At 41.8% G+C, this 18,402-nt stretch overlaps 1 protein-coding gene across 1 annotated transcript; it reads left to right on the top strand.

The window, feature by feature from the left end:
- The first annotated feature begins 154 nt into the window (after window positions 1-154).
- KIFBP (kinesin family binding protein) lies at window positions 155-13,445 on the top strand. The gene is made up of 7 exons (XM_064513642.1): window positions 155-555; window positions 2,826-2,924; window positions 7,463-7,542; window positions 7,637-7,820; window positions 8,975-9,059; window positions 11,209-11,318; window positions 12,006-13,445. Exons 1-7 carry the CDS (start codon window positions 208-210, stop codon window positions 12,882-12,884), a joined length of 1,785 nt encoding a protein of 594 aa, XP_064369712.1. The 5' UTR covers window positions 155-207; the 3' UTR covers window positions 12,885-13,445.
- Window positions 13,446-18,402: the final 4,957 nt, after the last annotated feature.

Genomic DNA, 18,402 nt, shown 5'->3' with positions numbered 1-18,402 from the left:
TCCCCCGGGCTGTCTGCCCGGGGCGGGGGGGCAAAACTGCAGAACTCGTGCGAACCGCAGGGCCGCGGGGCGGGCGCGCGCCCCCCCCTTCCCACGCGGGGCCGCGCGCGCTGCGGGGGGGCGGGGCGCCGCCTGCGCGCGGCGGCGTGATTGGCTGGAGGGCGTCACGCGGCGGGGCGCGTGAGGGCCGGCGGCGGCGGAGGGAAGATGGCGGCGGCGGGCGGCGGGTGGGCGGCGGTGTGCGAGAAGTTCCGCAGCGCGCGGACGCTGTCGGCCGTGGAGTCGCGCAAGGACCCGGAGACGGAGCCGTACCGCTCCAAGTACGCGGCGCGGGCGCTGCTCGAGGAGGTGAAGCAGCAGCTGAGCGCCGCCGAGGAGGGCGGCGAGGCGGGGCTGCGGGCCGTGCGGCGCGCCGTGCTGGAGTACGAGCTGGGCGTCAACCACACCGACACGGAGGAGCTGTCGGCCGGCGAGGAGCACCTGCTGCGCTGCACGCGGCTGCTCGAGCCGCACCGCCTCTCCCGCGACTGCGTCTCCCTCTACATACAGGCCCAGGTGCGCTGGGGGAGCTGTGGGGAGGGGGGGTCGGGGTGCTGTTAGGGGTATCTGTGGGACCTGGGAGGTTGTGGGGGGAGTCCTGAGGGGCTATGGGTCGGGGGGGTTGGGGGGCTGTGGGGGGGGGCATCTGTGGGAGCTGTGTGTGGGGTCGGAGGGGGTCTGTGGGGGGGGGGTTCTGGGGGCTGTGGGGGGGGGAGGATGGGGGGGGTCTAGGGGCCTGCACTGGGGGGCTGGGGGGGCCTGTGTACGTGTGGGGAACTTCTTGAACTGTTGACTGCAGTGTGTGTCATAGTTAAATATATTTTATTTATGTAGTGTCCTGAAAAGGTGCACTTGTTCTGAACGGACTGACTCATTTGCTCACAGTCTGTTATGTTTATTCCTGATGGATAAAGGTAGATTTGTGGTGTTAGAAGTAATGTTTATCTCTCTGTACTGAGGAAAGTAATGCTGTCACGGAATTATTACTTGGTATATGAAGATTCACGGAAGGGTTGGGCCTTTCATCAGTCCCTTCCTCGTGGCAGCTGGGTTACAGCTTATATGTATATCTCAAGACTAACTTAAATAGAGGCGTTATTTAGGTGTCTGTCAGAATTGGCCCATCTAATAAGAAAAGGCTAGATATTACTTCTTTGTCACACATTGCAGAACTGTCCAGGAATTGTGTGTTCTTCTGGAGAGACTCCTTTTAGTTAAAAAGTCATTTGTCTTACGCAGCTTAAATTAAATGAGCTGTCTGGAATTGATGAGGTTATGTCTGCTCACTCGCCTTCAGAGTGACAGTTTGGGTACTCTGCTACAAATCTATTACTAGAACGAACCCACTATGTCTAAAGATTCAGCATTACTTAGGAAGCTAGTCAAAATAACATGATGCCTTTCCAGTGTTTAAAAGGGTCACGATACGTTGTTTGGGAGTTGTTGCTTTCGTGGCCAAGGGCGAGGGATTCCACTGCACTCCTGAACTGGTATGATAAAAGTGGTGCTTTCCTCTGTTGGACAAGTGCTGTCCTCTGCATGGATTTTCCTGTCTTGAAGCTTTCTGGAAGCAGCAGGATAAGGACTCTGGTGCTGTGTATTAAAAGCGCTGTGGTCCAACAGCAGAAAGATCTACTATCACCTGGGACTTAATACAAGACATGTAGCTGAGAAAAATGGTGATAAAACAGTGTGCTCTCAATTTTCCATCTCAAGGCCTGTAACAAGTCTTGAGTACTTAATTAAAAAACTTTTTAATACTCTGAGCAGTAATTGTCAGCTTTGGCTGTACTTCTCTATGAGCACATCCTAGGTGCTATAGAGCATGTTTTCACTGCCCTGACTTCTATTTTCAAAGAAGCAGCATTGTTTTTTCCTGCTGGCCTGTTTCTGTGGCCCTACTCCTAATCTCTGTTCTGCACAATGTTGTATATGACAGTTCTTGTCTAATGGAGTTTAGTTTCACGCTCAGCCATGGACAAACTACTGCTGCTCATAAACATCATGCTACATGGTGCTTTCTTTTTAAAATAATAAAATAAATGAAATTTTGGGGGAGGTGGCATTGGCCTGGCTATGCATTCTAGTGTTTTTGAAGTTGGTTGTTTGTGGCTTTTTTTTAAGTCCTGTTGCATTTTGTAACAACCCTGTCTAGGACCTGCTCTAGCAGGTGAGACTTGGATTGTTATTGACACCTTCATTTTATTAAAAAAAGTTAGAGCTTTTTGTAAAAGGTGGGTTCACAGGTATATGACATGTTACCATGTTCTGCATTTTAAATTTAGAGGCATTAGTCCTTAGCTTTTGCATTTAACAGTTTCATCTCTTCTCATTATTGAAGATATATAAGTGTTCATTCCTGGCTTATCTTTTCCTGTTGTTTTTTTTTTTCCCTACAAAGTCACATTGACAATTTTCTAATTTCTTGGCTCTTCTTATGATACTGCTTATGATTTAAACGTTGCATGAATCAGATGCAGAACTACATGGGAAAAGCTCCTTATTTGAACACACAGGTCTTTGTTTAGCAGAGTAAACACAAAAGATCACAGTTTAAGTGAGGTGACTTATATATGAATTTACCTGTGTTTGAGAACCCTCCTCTTAAAGCAACTTGAGATAAAATGGATGAGTCAGATTTTGCTCTTCTAACTGCATTGTATTAGAATAATGTGTAGCAGGATGAAGACTGATAAGTTGTTTGGAGAAAGTATGTGAAGGTAAGTTGAACATAACAGGAAAATATTTTATTCCGCCCCCCCCCCCCTTTTTTTTTTTTTGTTTAGAACAATCTGGGTATCCTGTGGTCTGAAAGGGATGAAATCAAAACTGCTCAAACATACTTGGAATCTGCAGAAGCCTTGTATAATCAATACATGAAAGAGGTACTGTGTTGATTAATATTTTGGCAGGTCTGACTTTACGTACAAAAATGACACTCTTGGTTTTTGTTTTACAGCAGTATCCAGTGACTGGAATTATGCTGAGTTCGCTCGAACAAAGAAAGTTATTGCTTGCCCTGAAGACTAATTTCACACAGATGTTATTTTCAAGCTTTCCTCTTTTGGGAGATGTTTCGTGTGACACAGTTTTAGTAATCTTTGAAAAACATCTCAGTGAAACTTGAATTTCTGAGCTTTGTACTGGTGGCTATGTTACTTTTGAAAACTGATGCGGGAAGTACTGCTAGCACAGGAGGAAGCAGTGCTTGCTCATTTCAGAATGGATTTATTCAGAAAATAATTTTGCTCAAAAAATAACAGTTGAAAGCTCTTTGAGTTGCTAACCCAAAACTAAAGCCAGGTAGCATTTGGCTTTTAATTTAGACTGTTCTTAACCTTATCTTGGAAATGTAGTAAAGCATCAAACCATTGCTTTCAGCAAGAAATGGAAATAAAACTGTATAGTGTTTGCCATGGGTTCGCTCTGACTGCACGGTGTTGCATGAGAGGCAAAATGGTTCAGTTCCATTTCAAAAAGACAGTTTTACAAACAACCAAACCCCTCATGCATTTTAAACAACCTTTCGTGCTGTTGGTTCTGCCGTGTATTAACAAAGACTCCCTTTTGCTATTGTTACGCACTTTGCAAAGCTGTTCCTACACTGGCTTGCCTCAGGGACAGTTCCTGAATGAACTAAAAATGTGTGTCCTTAGAGAAAGGAGCTGTATTCTGTGTTTTAGGACAGCCATAGAGGTTGGACAGAACCTGGTTCCTTGAAATTACAGTTCAGAATTTACATGAACTTAGCTTAGAGCACAGGTTGTTCTCGAGGAAGTTTTAGAGTGGGTCGGTCCTCATCAGTTAGTTCCTGCTGCAGTGCTATTTCTGTAGCCATGACAGCCTAACACTATCAAAGAAACCAATGGATCTGGAAAAAACACTTGTGCTGAGAAGCTTCTCTCTTTATTTTCCACTTTCTTCATCAGTTGATCTAACTAAAGATGCTACATCTCTCTACAGACGTTCTCTTTAGTTCTGGATCTTTGCTTCTTATACCCAGCTAAGCAGGTTTATACTGTTGGGTTCTCTACCACCACTAAAAGATTCTGGCTCTTGCTCCAGTCATTGTGAAATTGAACTGATATTACCTTAATATTTCAGTAGATTAAATAATGCCATCAAATACTTCACATTTCAACTTTCAATTTAGCTGAAACAGTTAATTTTCGGTAGAGTTATCTGTATGTGGTGTTAAGTAATGGCTAGCAAATACTTCTCCTGGGGCTTTGCTGCCTGGTTAGAGTATATGCACGTGATTATCATAATCCCATTTCAGATCACTTGTTGCATTTTTATCACTTCTATTTATTTATCACTTGTATATCAGGGCATTATGTAGTCAAACCTAGTTGTATCTAAAGGTTGTATTTTTATAGGAACTATGGCAAAAGGCTGTTTTTGTGGTAACTTTATTGTGCTTCTGTCATGTTTCCCTGAAAAGACTGAACTGAGGAAAGCTGAAAGAATCAGTCTGAGAAGGCTGTTTAAGAGGTTAATTTAACATTCATTTGAAGTCTGGGATGATATATATGCAAATATGTGCATCATCATTGAAAAATTCAAGTTCCCAGCTTAATTAGCATCATCTGCAAAGAATTAAAAAAAAAAGGGGGGGGGGGAGGACGGGAAATGGCTTGTCTAGATGCTTTATGGCTTGTAAAGACAGAGTTCCTTGTGAGTGTGTTGGAACTTGGTTAGCGTTTGTACAACCGTGTCAACATATATCATTCACAAACTATACAAATATGAATGTATGTTTCTTAACATTCTCTATTTTTAGGCTATCAGGAAGCATTGCTGTCTGGGAACCTCCGGTAAACTGTTAATAACAGAGACGTTTTCCTGGCAGCAGCTTTAATTGTTTACTTACTGGCTCTAGCTGGCTTACAAGTTGGGTGGCTTTTTTTTTTTTTTTTTTTTTTTTTTTTTTTTTTTAAATCCCTAAAGCATGTGGAGCAAAACCAAGGATCTTGCAAGAAAAAATTATTTTGGGAGGAATTAAAAGATCCTTTTGCTTTCTGCTCCTGAATGCTTTGAGTTCACATCTGTAATTCCTTTCTGGAAACAATTAGTTACTGTGATGACATCTTGGTGTTAGGAAAGCTGTTTGATACAGTACAGTGAAAATCTGTGAGTGATGGACTCTTATGAGCAGGAGTTTGGGCCAATGGAAGTCTACTTGTAAGAGGGGAGTTGCAGAGCTCTTCCTCAGGTTGGTTAAAGGCATAACGCTTGACATCAGAGGACAGATCTGTAGATAAAAGAAGGAGAAAAAGGTCTTGCTTACAGTCTCTCATACCAGTTGTTTTTCTTTAGTGATGTCAGGAATATCACCCATAGCCTTGTCAGGGTATACTGCACATCCTGTTGGAAGGCCTGAGGAAATAAGCCTTTGTAGCTCTACAGAAGACAAGATGGGGGATTATGAAGTCAAGTCTTGAAAACTAATGAGGCATAAACAATAAAACTCAAAGTTTAAAAGATGGTGTAAAAATTGACACCTCTCTGGTATGTTTAGGTTACCCACTGTCACATTAATTTATCACATCTGTTTCAGACTCAGTTTAATATGAACAAAATATTGCTGTTAAAACCAAAGGTGTGCCCCTCAGGATTTCTTACAAGAACAAATAAAGAACATCTCTACTTCCTTTTCAAGTGAATGCATTCTCTGCCCCTGCTTCTGTCCCCACTCCTGTCCCCCTCATCTTACGAGAACTATTTCTCTGGGCTGCTTTTTGTTTGTTGCCTGATTATCTCTTGGTTTAGGAAAGAAATACCAGTAGACAGACTTGCATTCAATTTGTATTCCTGTTCTTACCTAAAGTGTAAAGAACAACTTGAATATGCCAGTCATGTTTTATATAAATCTTATCTTGATTCATAGTTCTTCAGACTCATAGAGTTTTGGGAGCTGGGTTTTCTTTGTTTTTTGTTTTGTTTGTGATCTCTTAATGCTTTTACATTGGAAAGAGGATAGTAGAGTAAAGGACATATTCTAAGCATCTAGAGATCTGGTTTTTCTGTGTTTCCGTAAGCTTCTGAGATGTTTTGGCCAAATCAGCCTGTGCCCAGGTTCACTAGTTTTTTACATGCAGATAATGATTCCAGGTGTCTCTTGTAATGTGTTCTGAGGTCAGTAGATGGAAATAAGAGAATTAAATACCCGTATAGAAGCTATTATCTACTGAAGTTTTTTTCTTTATGATCCAGCAATGAGCCTGCACACTTGAAGTAGCAAGCAAAGTAGCACACTCAGCTGGGCTGTGTTGCTAACAGACGTGTTAGACATTCTTCAGGATGCATTGTGTAAGGCAAAAAAGCCACCTTAGGAAGACAGCTTTAGTTAAGGTGTTTTGGAATTGGTGTCTGAAGTTAGGCACCATTACAAAGGAAATCAGATAAGCACAGACAAATAAAACTTTGCCATAAGCGGTGTTAATCTACTGGACTCTCCAATTGTGCTGACTAACTCTTTTTTATTGGTAGTTGTTTTAAGGCAAGGTTGAGCAGAGCATTACTGAAAGATGTATAGTTATTGCTGTTCTGGGTTTATCCCAGAAACTTGTCGTAGAGTGACCAAAAATAAGTTTGAATTCAGAGTTACTTCCAATGTGTGCAGCTATGTCTTACTTTCAGCTCTTCTTATATGAAGAAAACAATTATTTGGTGCATATCAATAGAAACATCTGTATCAAGATTCTCCTGGTTTAAAAAACAAAAAAGTCCTTCTGAATGAAATAGTTTGCATCATTAACAGCTTGCCTGTGGGTCATACCTTATATCAAGAGACAGCAAGTTTCCTCCTGCAAAGGCATTACATGTTTACCCAGATATATGGATGAGACAGTGATCTCACCAGCCTGTGAATAAACGGAGTCATTTAACAGTGGCATTTCACTTTGGCAAGAGTGGCCTTTACAGCCTGTCTGCTGAGCTCGCTCTGCACTTAATGTTGTTGGCAGTACTTCCTTCAGTATTATACCGACTAGAGCGACTGAGCAAACGCGTATTTCACACTTGAAGATGTGCTTTGTGTTAAACCAGTGCTTCAAAAAAACATAATGCAAAACTGTCACATTATTGTCCAAGCTAAGGACACCTGATTATAGTCCTGTAGAATCTGAAGTGAGTAGCTCTTGTGCAAATAGCATGCGCTACTTTAAAAGTGCATTAGCAGGAGTCTTCTACAAGCTGAAAAACCTTATAATTCCATGTGCAACTGATGCGGTTTTTCTTTTTGTGGTTTTGTGGAATTGCTCCAGAGGTGTGACATTCAGATGGCTATAGATGTATTATGTGAAGCTTTGAAGAATTTAGGATTGAAAAATGATACATGGTCTGCAGCCAGAAGAGGGAGCACTATCTCAGAAAATTAAAGCAATGTACCTTACTGAATATTTCTGATAATCTCTTGTAGGATGGAAATCCTCCCTTGGATCCCAGTGAACATTTCATGGCAGAAGAAGAAAAACTCACAGACCAAGAAAGATCAAAAAGGTGGGTGCATATCAGTCCAAAAAACCCCTAGGTATGCTGTTGAGGGAATATTAAAAAAAAACCCAAAAAACTAAAGAGATTGTTGTTTTTCTAGATTTGAAAAAGCCTATACCCACACTTTGTATTATCTGGCACAAGTCTACCAACACCTGGAGATGATCGAGAAGGCTGCTCAGTATTGCCATACCACTCTTAAACGACAGCTTGAGTATAGTGGCTACTACCCAGTGGAATGGGCACTCAATGCTGCTACCTTGTCACAGTATTATCTCTCTAAGGTAATACACTTACTGTTTTTCTGCTCTAGTTATGTCATAACTGTAGCTATCAAGTAAGATGGTTGTTTAAACAGCTCTTCAAGGCAGGGCTCCCTATTGAATTAAAAACGTCCTCCTGTAAAACCACAAATTGTCTTCTGATGTGAAATATCTATTAGCTTTTTCTGAAGCGGATGTAGTGGTTGTGCTTTGCTGTGTTGGTGTGATGACAACAGGGAAAACAAACAGGGGAGTATATACAAGAAAAGCTCTATAGTTAATGAACATTTCAGTAGTGATATGTGACGTGATGCTTGTAAGCAAATTTGAGTAAGTGAAGCTTGAAATGGTTGTCCTCGCATAATTTTAGGCCGTTCACTATAATTGTGATTATATTGTTCTCCTACAGTAAAAGTTTTTTTTAAAAAAAAGATGACATTGCACATTGTATGTTGCCTATAAGTTGTTGTCCTTTGATATTTTAGCATGTGCTTAAGACTTGTTTGAGCCTATGTGAACATTAAAACTAACTGTAAAATTGTTTGCCTCCATGCATCTGTATTGACTCTGAACAGCCCACTGTGGTAGGAAATGCTTCAGCTTTATTTAAGGATTTTTATACTCCAGATTATTCAGATACTGTTTTCTGATGCGTAAAGGCCTTTTGCAGTACCTAAGTCAGTTAATGCTCATTTCGATAGTAATTTGTAATTTCTCTATCTTTTTTGGTGCATTGGTGGGACCAAATCATTAGATAACACACTGCCAAATACGAGTAAAGGAATCTAAATGTGGCTCATAACACTGAGCTGTACATCCAGCTCGTTCTGACTAACACCCCGTGATGTAATCTTTACCATACAATGTCAGGAAGTGACAGTAGCATAGATGAGAACAGTGTGGAAATGTTTACAATGTATGTATCTAATGTATTGTGGCTGTGGTAGAAAGAGAAATGGTTGGTTAGAAAACACTATACTCAGTAGTAGATGAGAAAAATTACATCTTTTTTTCCAGTGTCCAGGGAAGTATGCTCCCGAGCCTCTCGATCCTGTAATTCCCCTTGTGTTCACATGTCTTAACTCTCCAAGATGAGGGCTCTAGCCCAGCTGAGAGCAGTAGTGCTTCAGCTGTTTCATACCAGTGATAAACACTGCCGTTTCTGTTCCTCTCAGCAATGCTTTATGGAGTCCCGACACTGTTTAGCAGCAGCCAATGTCATCTTTAGCCAAGCTGGACAGGTTCCATCTGCTGAAGACAGTAAGTTTATATGAAAGTTTTCAATTACATATCGTGAATTAAACAACACTAATATATATGTTAAAAGTGAAGTCTCTATTCACCCACTTGTCCTTGTGTGTGTGCTTACAACAGCTTAACCTTTGCTTCTAAATTATTGGAGTGTAATGATTCAAGGAAGTGAAGCGGATACTTCCTAGGAATAGTCTTAAAAGGGGAAGGGAAACTGCAGCTCTTAAAAACCCCAGACTTGGAGGATACCTGTACTGTCTTTTGTTGCTGGATACTGCAGCCTCATTAATGGCTATTTTTGAAATTTTAGGTACCATTCTTGTTATTTTGGGTATTGATGTAAAGGAACAACTTTGCTGTTCAGCATCAAAATCAATACAAGAAACTTCTAAACGCAGACCACAGTTTTAAGGGCCCGTGGCTATGTGATGAGTGTCTGTACTCAGAATAAATCATCTGCTGTAGGTTTAGGCTTTGCTTATCTACAGCAGAGCTTCATGTTCCAGGTCTCAGACAACTGAAAGCTTCAAGTGAATAGACCTTTAAGTCCTGGAAAGTGGGCAAGTGTTCAGAGTAGCCCCAGTGAGAGTTCATAACTGACTTTAAACAGTGAATATATTGGTTAACTTCTAAGGGTCCAAGCTGTTTAGAATACAAGCTCTTTAATCCATTGATGGTGTTGTTTTAGGTTAAAATATAAACTGAATGGACACAACTAAGTTTTATTTAATTGAAGGTCAGTGACAGTACATTAACTTCACTGCTTTTGGTATTTCTTTTAGCTCAAAACTAAAGAACTCTATTCAGCTGCCTTTTCCTACTATTTAAGTGCTTTGAGGATGATGTCCAAAAGTCTTCTTTTAGTTTGAGGGAAGCACATGTTTATAGGCTTCCATAGCTAACTGACAGCACAGTTTGAGTTTGTTAATGTTATTAAGCTAAAAACCGAGGTTAAGTTTTCATTAGGCATGTAGAAACAGAGGCAGTTATCAGATTCAAGACTGAGAGTGGTAGATAAAAGTCCTACTTTCAATTTTACTTTGTAGATTTCTTTTGTCTTTTGGGGGCAAGACAATTAACTTTTATCTCTACTTCCTCCCCCGCTAAATGGGAGTAGTGATACTTGTGTTTGTTTCAATGGAGTGCATGTTTTTCTGTTTCCCTTCCTTTTTATGGTATGTAGAGCTGGGCTGGTGACATGAAGATCACTGCAGAAAGTTCTAAGTTTCAGAAAGACTGATACACAGTCGGTATTAGCTACTGTCAAGCACATGAATAGGATTCATTCTGGCATACGAATCTGTGTGTGAAACAGATATTTAGTAAAGGCCCCTTTTTAGATTAGCAACAGTTATTCTTAACAAGAGCAGCATGAGTTGGCAGTAATGAAAGATACTGAATCTAGTGAATCTGTGACTGAAGCATGCTTTTTATTTAGTGACCAGGGAGTGCTAGCTTCCCCTCATCATCCAGCTCACACACCGCCTCCTGCCTAGGGACTGGGAAGTTAGTTCTCTTTAGTCTATTTGGTTTCTGGAGCCATAATCTTGAGATATCAGCAGTGCTAATTATGACCGTGATGTATAGTGGGGAGACTGCAGAGAGAAAAATACAGAGGTTATAGACAAATATGTATTATGTTGTGACAGGGTGGATAAACCACAGGCATTTTCCCCTAATTTTATTCCCTTTTCTGGTAACAAGTCTGGGGCCCGTTTTGAGACAAATACCCTGATCATCCTGAGGGACAACTATGCTGTAACAGAAATTACTTGGCAAGCAGCTGCATCTCAGAAAATAGACCATCCTTTCTCTTATTACAGAGGGAGATGCAAATCTTTTCCAGTAGAACACCTCCAAGATCAAAGTTCTTTAGTTCTTTTTAAACATATTATGGTCTTTTTTTTTTTTTTTTTTTTTTTTTTTTTTGAGAAATATGTACATGACAAATCCATGCTAATCTATATGGGTTTCTACCAGAATGACAGTTCACAGAATTATGTGAACTAACAAGGAGAGCATGTTTCTGTCTAACAATGATGAAAAATGAATCCTGATAAATATACGTAACATGTATTCTTTGCATATAACTTTTGAGGTTATTACTAGAATGCTCAAGTTGTCTTCAGCTTTTTATGGGTTGATGTCCATTTACTAGATGAAACAGACCAAGACCAACAGGACCTTCGACAGAGGAAAGCTGAAATTGCAAGATGCTGGATTAAGTATTGCCTGAATCTTTTGCAAAGTGCTCGGAAATTACTTGAGGTAACTGAAAACTTATTCTGTAACTGCTGTTGTTTAAAAACAAATTTAGTCAGTTTCGATGTTTGTAGCAGGAATCACTTCATAATTGGTAGCAAATGATAAACCATTGCCCAATCAATAAGGCATTAGACACTTGAAATCTAGCAGGTGTTTCATAGTATGCTTTGACTTCAATGCAGCACTTTAGAAATAAGCATGGATAGGAGATCAGTTCTGTAGCATCCTCAGTGCACTGCTTGTATAGAAACTTCACAGATCGCCCTCTTCTCTGCTGTATTTTCTTGTGGCTTGATTTGGTAGATCACTTTTTATTGAACTGGTAGTAAGAATGTCCTCTCAGTTTTGTGTGCTGGTATTTTCATTCATGTCAAGTGCTTAACACAGCATGTGCTGAAATGCTTTGCAGAAGCAGGGTGTTTGGGCTTTATATTTATTGTTTTGGCTATGTTGCACAGGGTAGAGAGACTTGTGTTTGTCTGTGTTTAAATCTTATGTTTTTACAGAATTGAGAATATAACTTACATGACCTTTAGTGAATATAAGGTTTAATATGCCAACATGTCATTTTTTCTGTCTTGTTGCTGATTAGTTTGTGTTTGAAAAGTAGCCCATAATTAAAAAAGCTTCAGCCTAAGTTTTTCTCTGTAACCCACATGCATTTTTAATTAATATGTTTTCTCATTTCAGGATAACATAGGAGAGCTGGATCCTGACAGGCAATTGGAACTTAAAGCCCAAAGGAAAAAAGAGGAGGATGAAAAAGAGAAGGGCAGGAAAAAAGCTGTCCTTTTTGGGACAAGTGATATATGTGACTCTGTCTTAGCCATGGAGGAGAAAGTGAGCAGTGTATATCCTTTAGATTTTCAAGAAGCCAGAGAAATCTTCCTTGTGGGTCAGAACTATGTTCAGGAAGCAAAAGAGTTCTTTCAGGTTGATGGTTATGTTACTGACCATATTGAAATTGTTCAGGATCACAGTGCTCTGTTTAAGGTACTTGCTTTCTTTGAAGAAGACTATGAGCGACGCTGCAAAATGCATAAGCGTAGAATAGACATGCTGGAGCCTATCTACGCGGACTTGAATCCACAGTACTATCTGTTGATTAGTAGGCAACTTCAGTTTGAACTAGCAGACACCTATTATGAGATGATGGATTTAAAGGTAGCTATTGGTAACAGGTTAGAAGAGCTAGACTCCCACACAATAAAAAAGATCAATTCTCTAGCGCAGTTAGCAATAAAATACTATGAACTCTTCTTAGATTCTTTGAGAAACCCAGATAAGGTATTTCCTGAAGAGCTCGAGGAAGATGTTCTTCGCCCTGCCATGGTGGCCAAATTTCATATTGCCCGACTATATGGTAAGCTGATTACTTCGGATGGCAAAAAACAGCTAGAGAATATGCAGACATCATTGGAATATTACACATTTCTGGTAGATTATTGTGAGAAGTATCCAGATGCTGTCCATGCCGTTGAAACTGAACTAGAACTCAGTAAGGAAATGGTGGGTCTTCTTCCAACAAGAATGGAGAGGCTAAGAGCAAAACTGTGTCCATTCATATAAATACTTTTCTTGAAAGGAAATGTGCAATATTACAATGATATCTATCAAAATCAATACTGTAGGACAGCTTCTGTACTGATGAATAGAACTAGAGTGTGTACAGTTCAACACTCCAGCTAGAGCCCACAGTAATATAACCTTGTGATAAACTGAGAGCCGTCCAGTTTAGTAGCACACCCACACTAATGGTATAAAATTTAAATGTAAATGTGAATGTCCACCTGGTGCTTTGTATTGCTTGTCCTGTATGTAAATATAAGACTTTCCTGCCATACCTTTCTCCCTTCAGCATATGGTTCCGTTTCTAAACGTAGTGCTGTATAAAAATTGTTTCTTTCAAGGGAATCCGTTGATCTAGGAAAATTTTTCTAAGAAACTTGAGGCACGTTCTTCCAACTAGGAAACATTTCATCTTTTCTAACCTTTGTCCCCAGTAAACTTTATCCATATGAAGGGAACTTTATGTTATTTCCAGTATTTATTTTATATGTTGCTCAGTGTTTTTTCTCTTAATTCAAACCTAACTGACGCAAGCTAAATAAATAGACTAACTTGACTGAATGTTCTTCATAGTCCTTAGAATTCCGTTTTCATGTGTCTTATTAAGATGTGGTATGCACAACTTTTGCCAGAATAAACAGTTGTGAGAGAGTGTTTCCACATGAGCGTCTTCAATAACTGTGAAGATGTGAGCATCTGAAATGCCCCAACGAAGAACAAGAAAGCAGCAAACTTTCTTGCTTGAGATAGGAGGAGATACCCTGCTCTTAGTTCACTCTAGAGAGTTCTCAGGGAAAAGGTATTGTGGTCTAGTGTTCTATGCAGCTACCAGATGTACTGCTAGAAGATGTGAGATACCATCGATGGCTTCTTAGGGAGCCCAGGCAGGTTCTCCATTCACAACTCTGCAGGAGCTGCAAGCAGGTGCCTGCCTCTCGCTCAGGTTGTTGCGGACCCAGTACTGCTCAGGCACTCCTCAAGACCTACGTGTGCCGCTGATTACTGACCTCTCCGTTAAAGCCTACGAGAAGCTCTCCTGATTTCATTAAGGACCTGCTGAAACCTCACTGGCCCTGAAGTCTGGCCTCCTTATTCCTGCTCTTACACAAACTATTACCTTTGCCTTGATCTTGTCTGTTTGTCCTCGTCCTTGCCTATTTACTCTATGGAAGACCAGGATGAATTTCGGACCCAAACTGTATGCAGAGGTTGTCTTTCTTGTGGGCGTAGGAGGATGATGAACCAGGACCCCGGTGCTGCAGGTGGAGTGCGGGCAGAACATACTGTCCAAGTGTGCAAATGTCCAGAGAGGCCAGGGCTGTGGGAAGGTGAAGGGACGACGTTGGGTGATGGGATGTGCAGTAGTGTGCCACGCAGTGCACCAGCAGCCTTACCACGATCAACTTCGTGGGAAGATTTTTATGGCAGTATGTTTTTAATGGGGCTTTAAAGAAGGAGAGTAAAGTAATTGGATTCTTAAGGAATAGTCATGAAAACAAGGGGAAAATACTGCTAGCTTGGGGGGGGGGGAGAAGCATGTACAAGTAAGAAAGTGTGCATGTTTTGTACATGTGGTAAAAATCTCTAGTTTGCAGAATTCTGTGCAGAAACGGCTGACTTCTAACCACAAACAAATAGGCCAACAAACGGGTCCTGGAAATGAGAGGTAGCAAAACCCAAACTAGAACATCTGTCTGCATGCACACAGAATAAGGGGAGTGATTGTGCGTGTGAACCTGTGTGTGCACTGACTCTTGTCTTAACAAATAATTGTCCAGGCAGCCTTTGAGAGGCTTTTTTCTCCCTAGTATCATATCTTTAATGTAGTTTTTCCTGTGGCCTGAAAAGATAGGACTGCCTACTGTTTCTCAGTGAAACAGTTCTCAGTGTGCTGCATTTTGTCTGTGATCTCATTTAAAGCAAATGTGCATTTTTGCAGTTAATTCATAATTTGAAAATTAAGAGTTTTTTTCCTAATAACTTTTATATTTGAATGGAAGAAAGTGGTGCAAGTCTTTTTCCTTATATACCTTAATATTCCACCCTTGAGGGCCTTTGAGCAAATTTTTTAAGGCAAGGGTCGGCTCATCAGACTTAGTTTATTTGTAATTTAGGGAAGGAGTTGCAGACATAGATTTTGTGCTAACCCAGTATACAGAAAAACTTTAATGCTGTATGTGTGTGTTTTTCCACAGACAGAGAAATCCCATCATATCCTTCAAATATTGGTCTTAAGAGTGTTAAAAGTTATTTGCAGGGCAGGCAAAGTTGAGTGAAGTACAGGGCTGCATGTCCCTTTTAAGGAGCAGCTGGCCGGTGTAGAGAGACACTCCCTCTTATTAGCCCTTCTTGCTTGTATTCACCAAAATTGTAGTAAAAGCTCAGAAGACAGGTAGAACCAGGTCTAGACTTAAAAAGGCCTGGAAGTAACAGGGAGCTGAGCTTAAACTTTTTGCACATGAATGTGTGGTTGCTGCTGTGGTTTGGAGACCTCTCACCTTGGAAGATGTCCCAGAATGCTTCAACTTTGCAGCTGTTCTTTAAAAAAGTGTAGTACAATGTAAATCCAGCCAATAATCATTGAAGCGACTTAAACTTAGAAATTTAAATATGGGCAATGCAATGGAAGTACAATTAAAAAAAAAAAAGGACTTTGTTTACTCTGGATCAGAATCTTGAATCCCTTGGATCAAATGCCAAGCTGCTGTGAGCTGTCGAGCAGTATCTCACTGCCATTAGTTTCTTAAACTTTTGTTTATTTCTTTGAAGCTGTGTGTGTTTGCAGGTTGGTCTCTTAAATTTAACGATAAGCTCCCTAATCTCCAGAAAGTTACAGAAACCGGTGATGTCAGCTCTTCACCTCATAATAAATATTTGAGGCTATGATGAACAATGTGTGTTTTATTACCGGAGACCGTGGGCCAGCACTGAGCACAATGCTCATTACACTGTGGTCCTTTCAAAGCAGGCCTGTTCTTTAATGGGAACTGTTGGAATAATTCTTATTTGCTCAATGGTTTGATAGAAAGAAATACATTGTATATCGGGAGCGGGGGGAGGGGGGGGGAAGGAGGAGGGGGCTGGTTGGATTAGGCAGCAAAGCTCCCTTTGGGAATGTTGAGTTTTAACTGCAAAGCATGTGCGAGGTCAGGCATTTATTTCAAAGCCTAATTAAAGAGTAGATTCCTGTGAACTCCGTTTAACCCACATTTCTCTTCCTTCTTGTACCTCAAAAATCTTACAACTAAAAACTGCTTTCTGTTGTTCTGCAATTCCCCCCCCCCCCCCCCAGCACAAAGCAGGAAGGTTTAGAAGTAGCCCAAGTTTGTGCAGAATTCATATCAAGTGTGAGATCTTGTAGACTCGCAGGCTATAACCTCAGCTCACTTGTTCCAACAGCATGTGATATTCTTGAGAAAGATTTTGAGGTCCTGGGTGAGAGGTAATACATGTAATTTTGATTAAAAACAGAGTTTATTTTAATTGAAATACTCTTAATTCTTATATGGGCTAGTAAGACGTTGTGTCGTAAAATGGGTTCAGGAGAAGGAAGATTTTGCTTTGTTCAAAGCAAAAGACAGTGGTGCCAAAGACAGAGGCCAAACGTGTGTGTCTCCGCTTTGCGTTATGCAGGAAAATAGGAAAGGGGGAGTTCCCCGCACTTGGGCAGAGAAGGAATGAGCCTGTGCCCTGCGTGCTGCCGTGCCCGACGAGCCCCTCAAAGGCGGCTCGCTCTTTTCCCCCGCTGGGGACTGGGCTGAAGGAGAGGGTGGGAGGCGGTGGCTGTGTCTTTGCCATTTCACGCATTTTCACGGCTGGCGGGAGGCGGCAGGACCCCCCGAGCGGGCGGCAGAGCAGCAATGAGCCAAGGCCCCCGGGCTGGGCTGCTGCTGTCTGGAAACCCCTGCTCAAAGCTCGGTCCTGCCTCCGGCACGGACTTGCGTGGGCTCGGCAAGTGGGATGGCTTCCTTCCCTATGTGCCGCCGGGAGACGCCTGAGCGTGTCCGTGCAGCGCCTACGCCCAGCGTGACTGTCCCTCCGGTCCTACACCCGGAGATGCTGCAGGATCCTCGTGAGCCGCTGGGCAACCAGAAACACAACCCATCTCCTGAACTCGTGGGTTTTGGCGTTCTGGTTTTGTTCAGTGGTTTCCTTTTACTCAGCGCTGAAAGAGGGAAGATCAGCTTTCTTTGGGCATTTCTTTCGAAAGAATAAGCGAGATGATCAATGCTAGCTAGATGTTTTCTGTGGAACTAATTATAAAATATGCTGAAATAAGGCTGCAGAGCAGGACTTGTCTAGCTGGGCTGCTCCTGAGGCTGGCATGTCAAGCCTTGTGCTTGCAGAACCGGAGACTGTTACATTAAAATCCAGTGCGTAAATTTGTGGTTAGAGGCATTTGTCAACTTTCTTTCCTCTTTAATTGCAACATCTTGGGCCACGTTAGAGCCTGACACAAATGACTAATGCAAATTTTAAACTCTGTTTGAAAACTGCTTTCTACATAATTCCTAGGAACTCTTTCCAAAGCATGTTAGCACTTCCCAATTTTGCGGTTTGGTTGATATTTTCTAGATCTCTTTTGTGACAGCTAGGTATACAAAAATCAATGCTTTTCTAACCAGAATTATTCTTCTGACCGCCTCTTTCCAAAAACATTGTACAATTGTGTCTTTTAAGCCAAAGAGCTGAGCGATGTGCCAGAGAGGCCATTCAATGGCATGAATACTGAACACAGAGCGCTTTGCAAACCAGTTACTTCCCTTCAGGACAGAAAATGTTGGTGGTACTGAGCATTTGCTCGGAAAGAAGAGATGCTGATAACAACGTGGCGCCTCGAGTTAGAAGAGCATTGATCATTCCCGTGTTTTGTATGCATTGTTTTAAATATTTAGTGCTTAAAGTTCTGGCATAGGGCATGCACAAAACACTTGAAGTCTTCTTACAAACTCATCACCGCTGCGAGAGAGACGTGCTAGCTGGCGTCAAACAGTGATGCAAGGTTTCGCTGTGAGGATTTTAATGCAACTTTCTGCTAAAACAAAGCATCGGGTGAGCGACCGAAAGAGCGCGCGGAGGGAGCTGAAGTTAGTCATCAAACCCTCGCAAGAGCAATACAAGCGCTTGCGTGAAAGAGCTCCTCTAAGCTGCTCGGGTGAAATATATAGGGTAAAAAGCAGGAATTAATGAGACTATTTCCTGTCCACTAACTGTCTTGGAGGAGGGCAAGAGCGAACGCTTCCTGGGCCGGTCCTCGAGCTGCTCCGAAGCGTTAGCCGGGAACCCGCTGCTGGCCCGGGGCTGGGCGCCAGGTAGCACACGCAGGCGAGCAAACACACGGGAAGCTTAACGGCTGCCAAAGCCAGGATGCAAGCAGGCAGGCCCGGAGCCTCCTTTTGCTGGAAAACCGGGCCTTTTTGGATAGCGGAGGAAAAGCCAGCCCACAAGCCACGTGAGTGCTCGGCTAAAGCCAAGAGCGCAGAGAGGATCCCGCTGGAGGAGGAGAGGGAGGCTTCTC

Source organism: Dromaius novaehollandiae, chromosome 6, assembly GCF_036370855.1.
Source record: "Dromaius novaehollandiae isolate bDroNov1 chromosome 6, bDroNov1.hap1, whole genome shotgun sequence".
In the NCBI taxonomy this organism is placed as follows: Eukaryota; Metazoa; Chordata; class Aves; order Casuariiformes; family Dromaiidae; genus Dromaius; species Dromaius novaehollandiae.
Note: the sequence above shows the minus strand (reverse complement) of the source record. Positions and strands in the feature narration are given on the sequence as shown.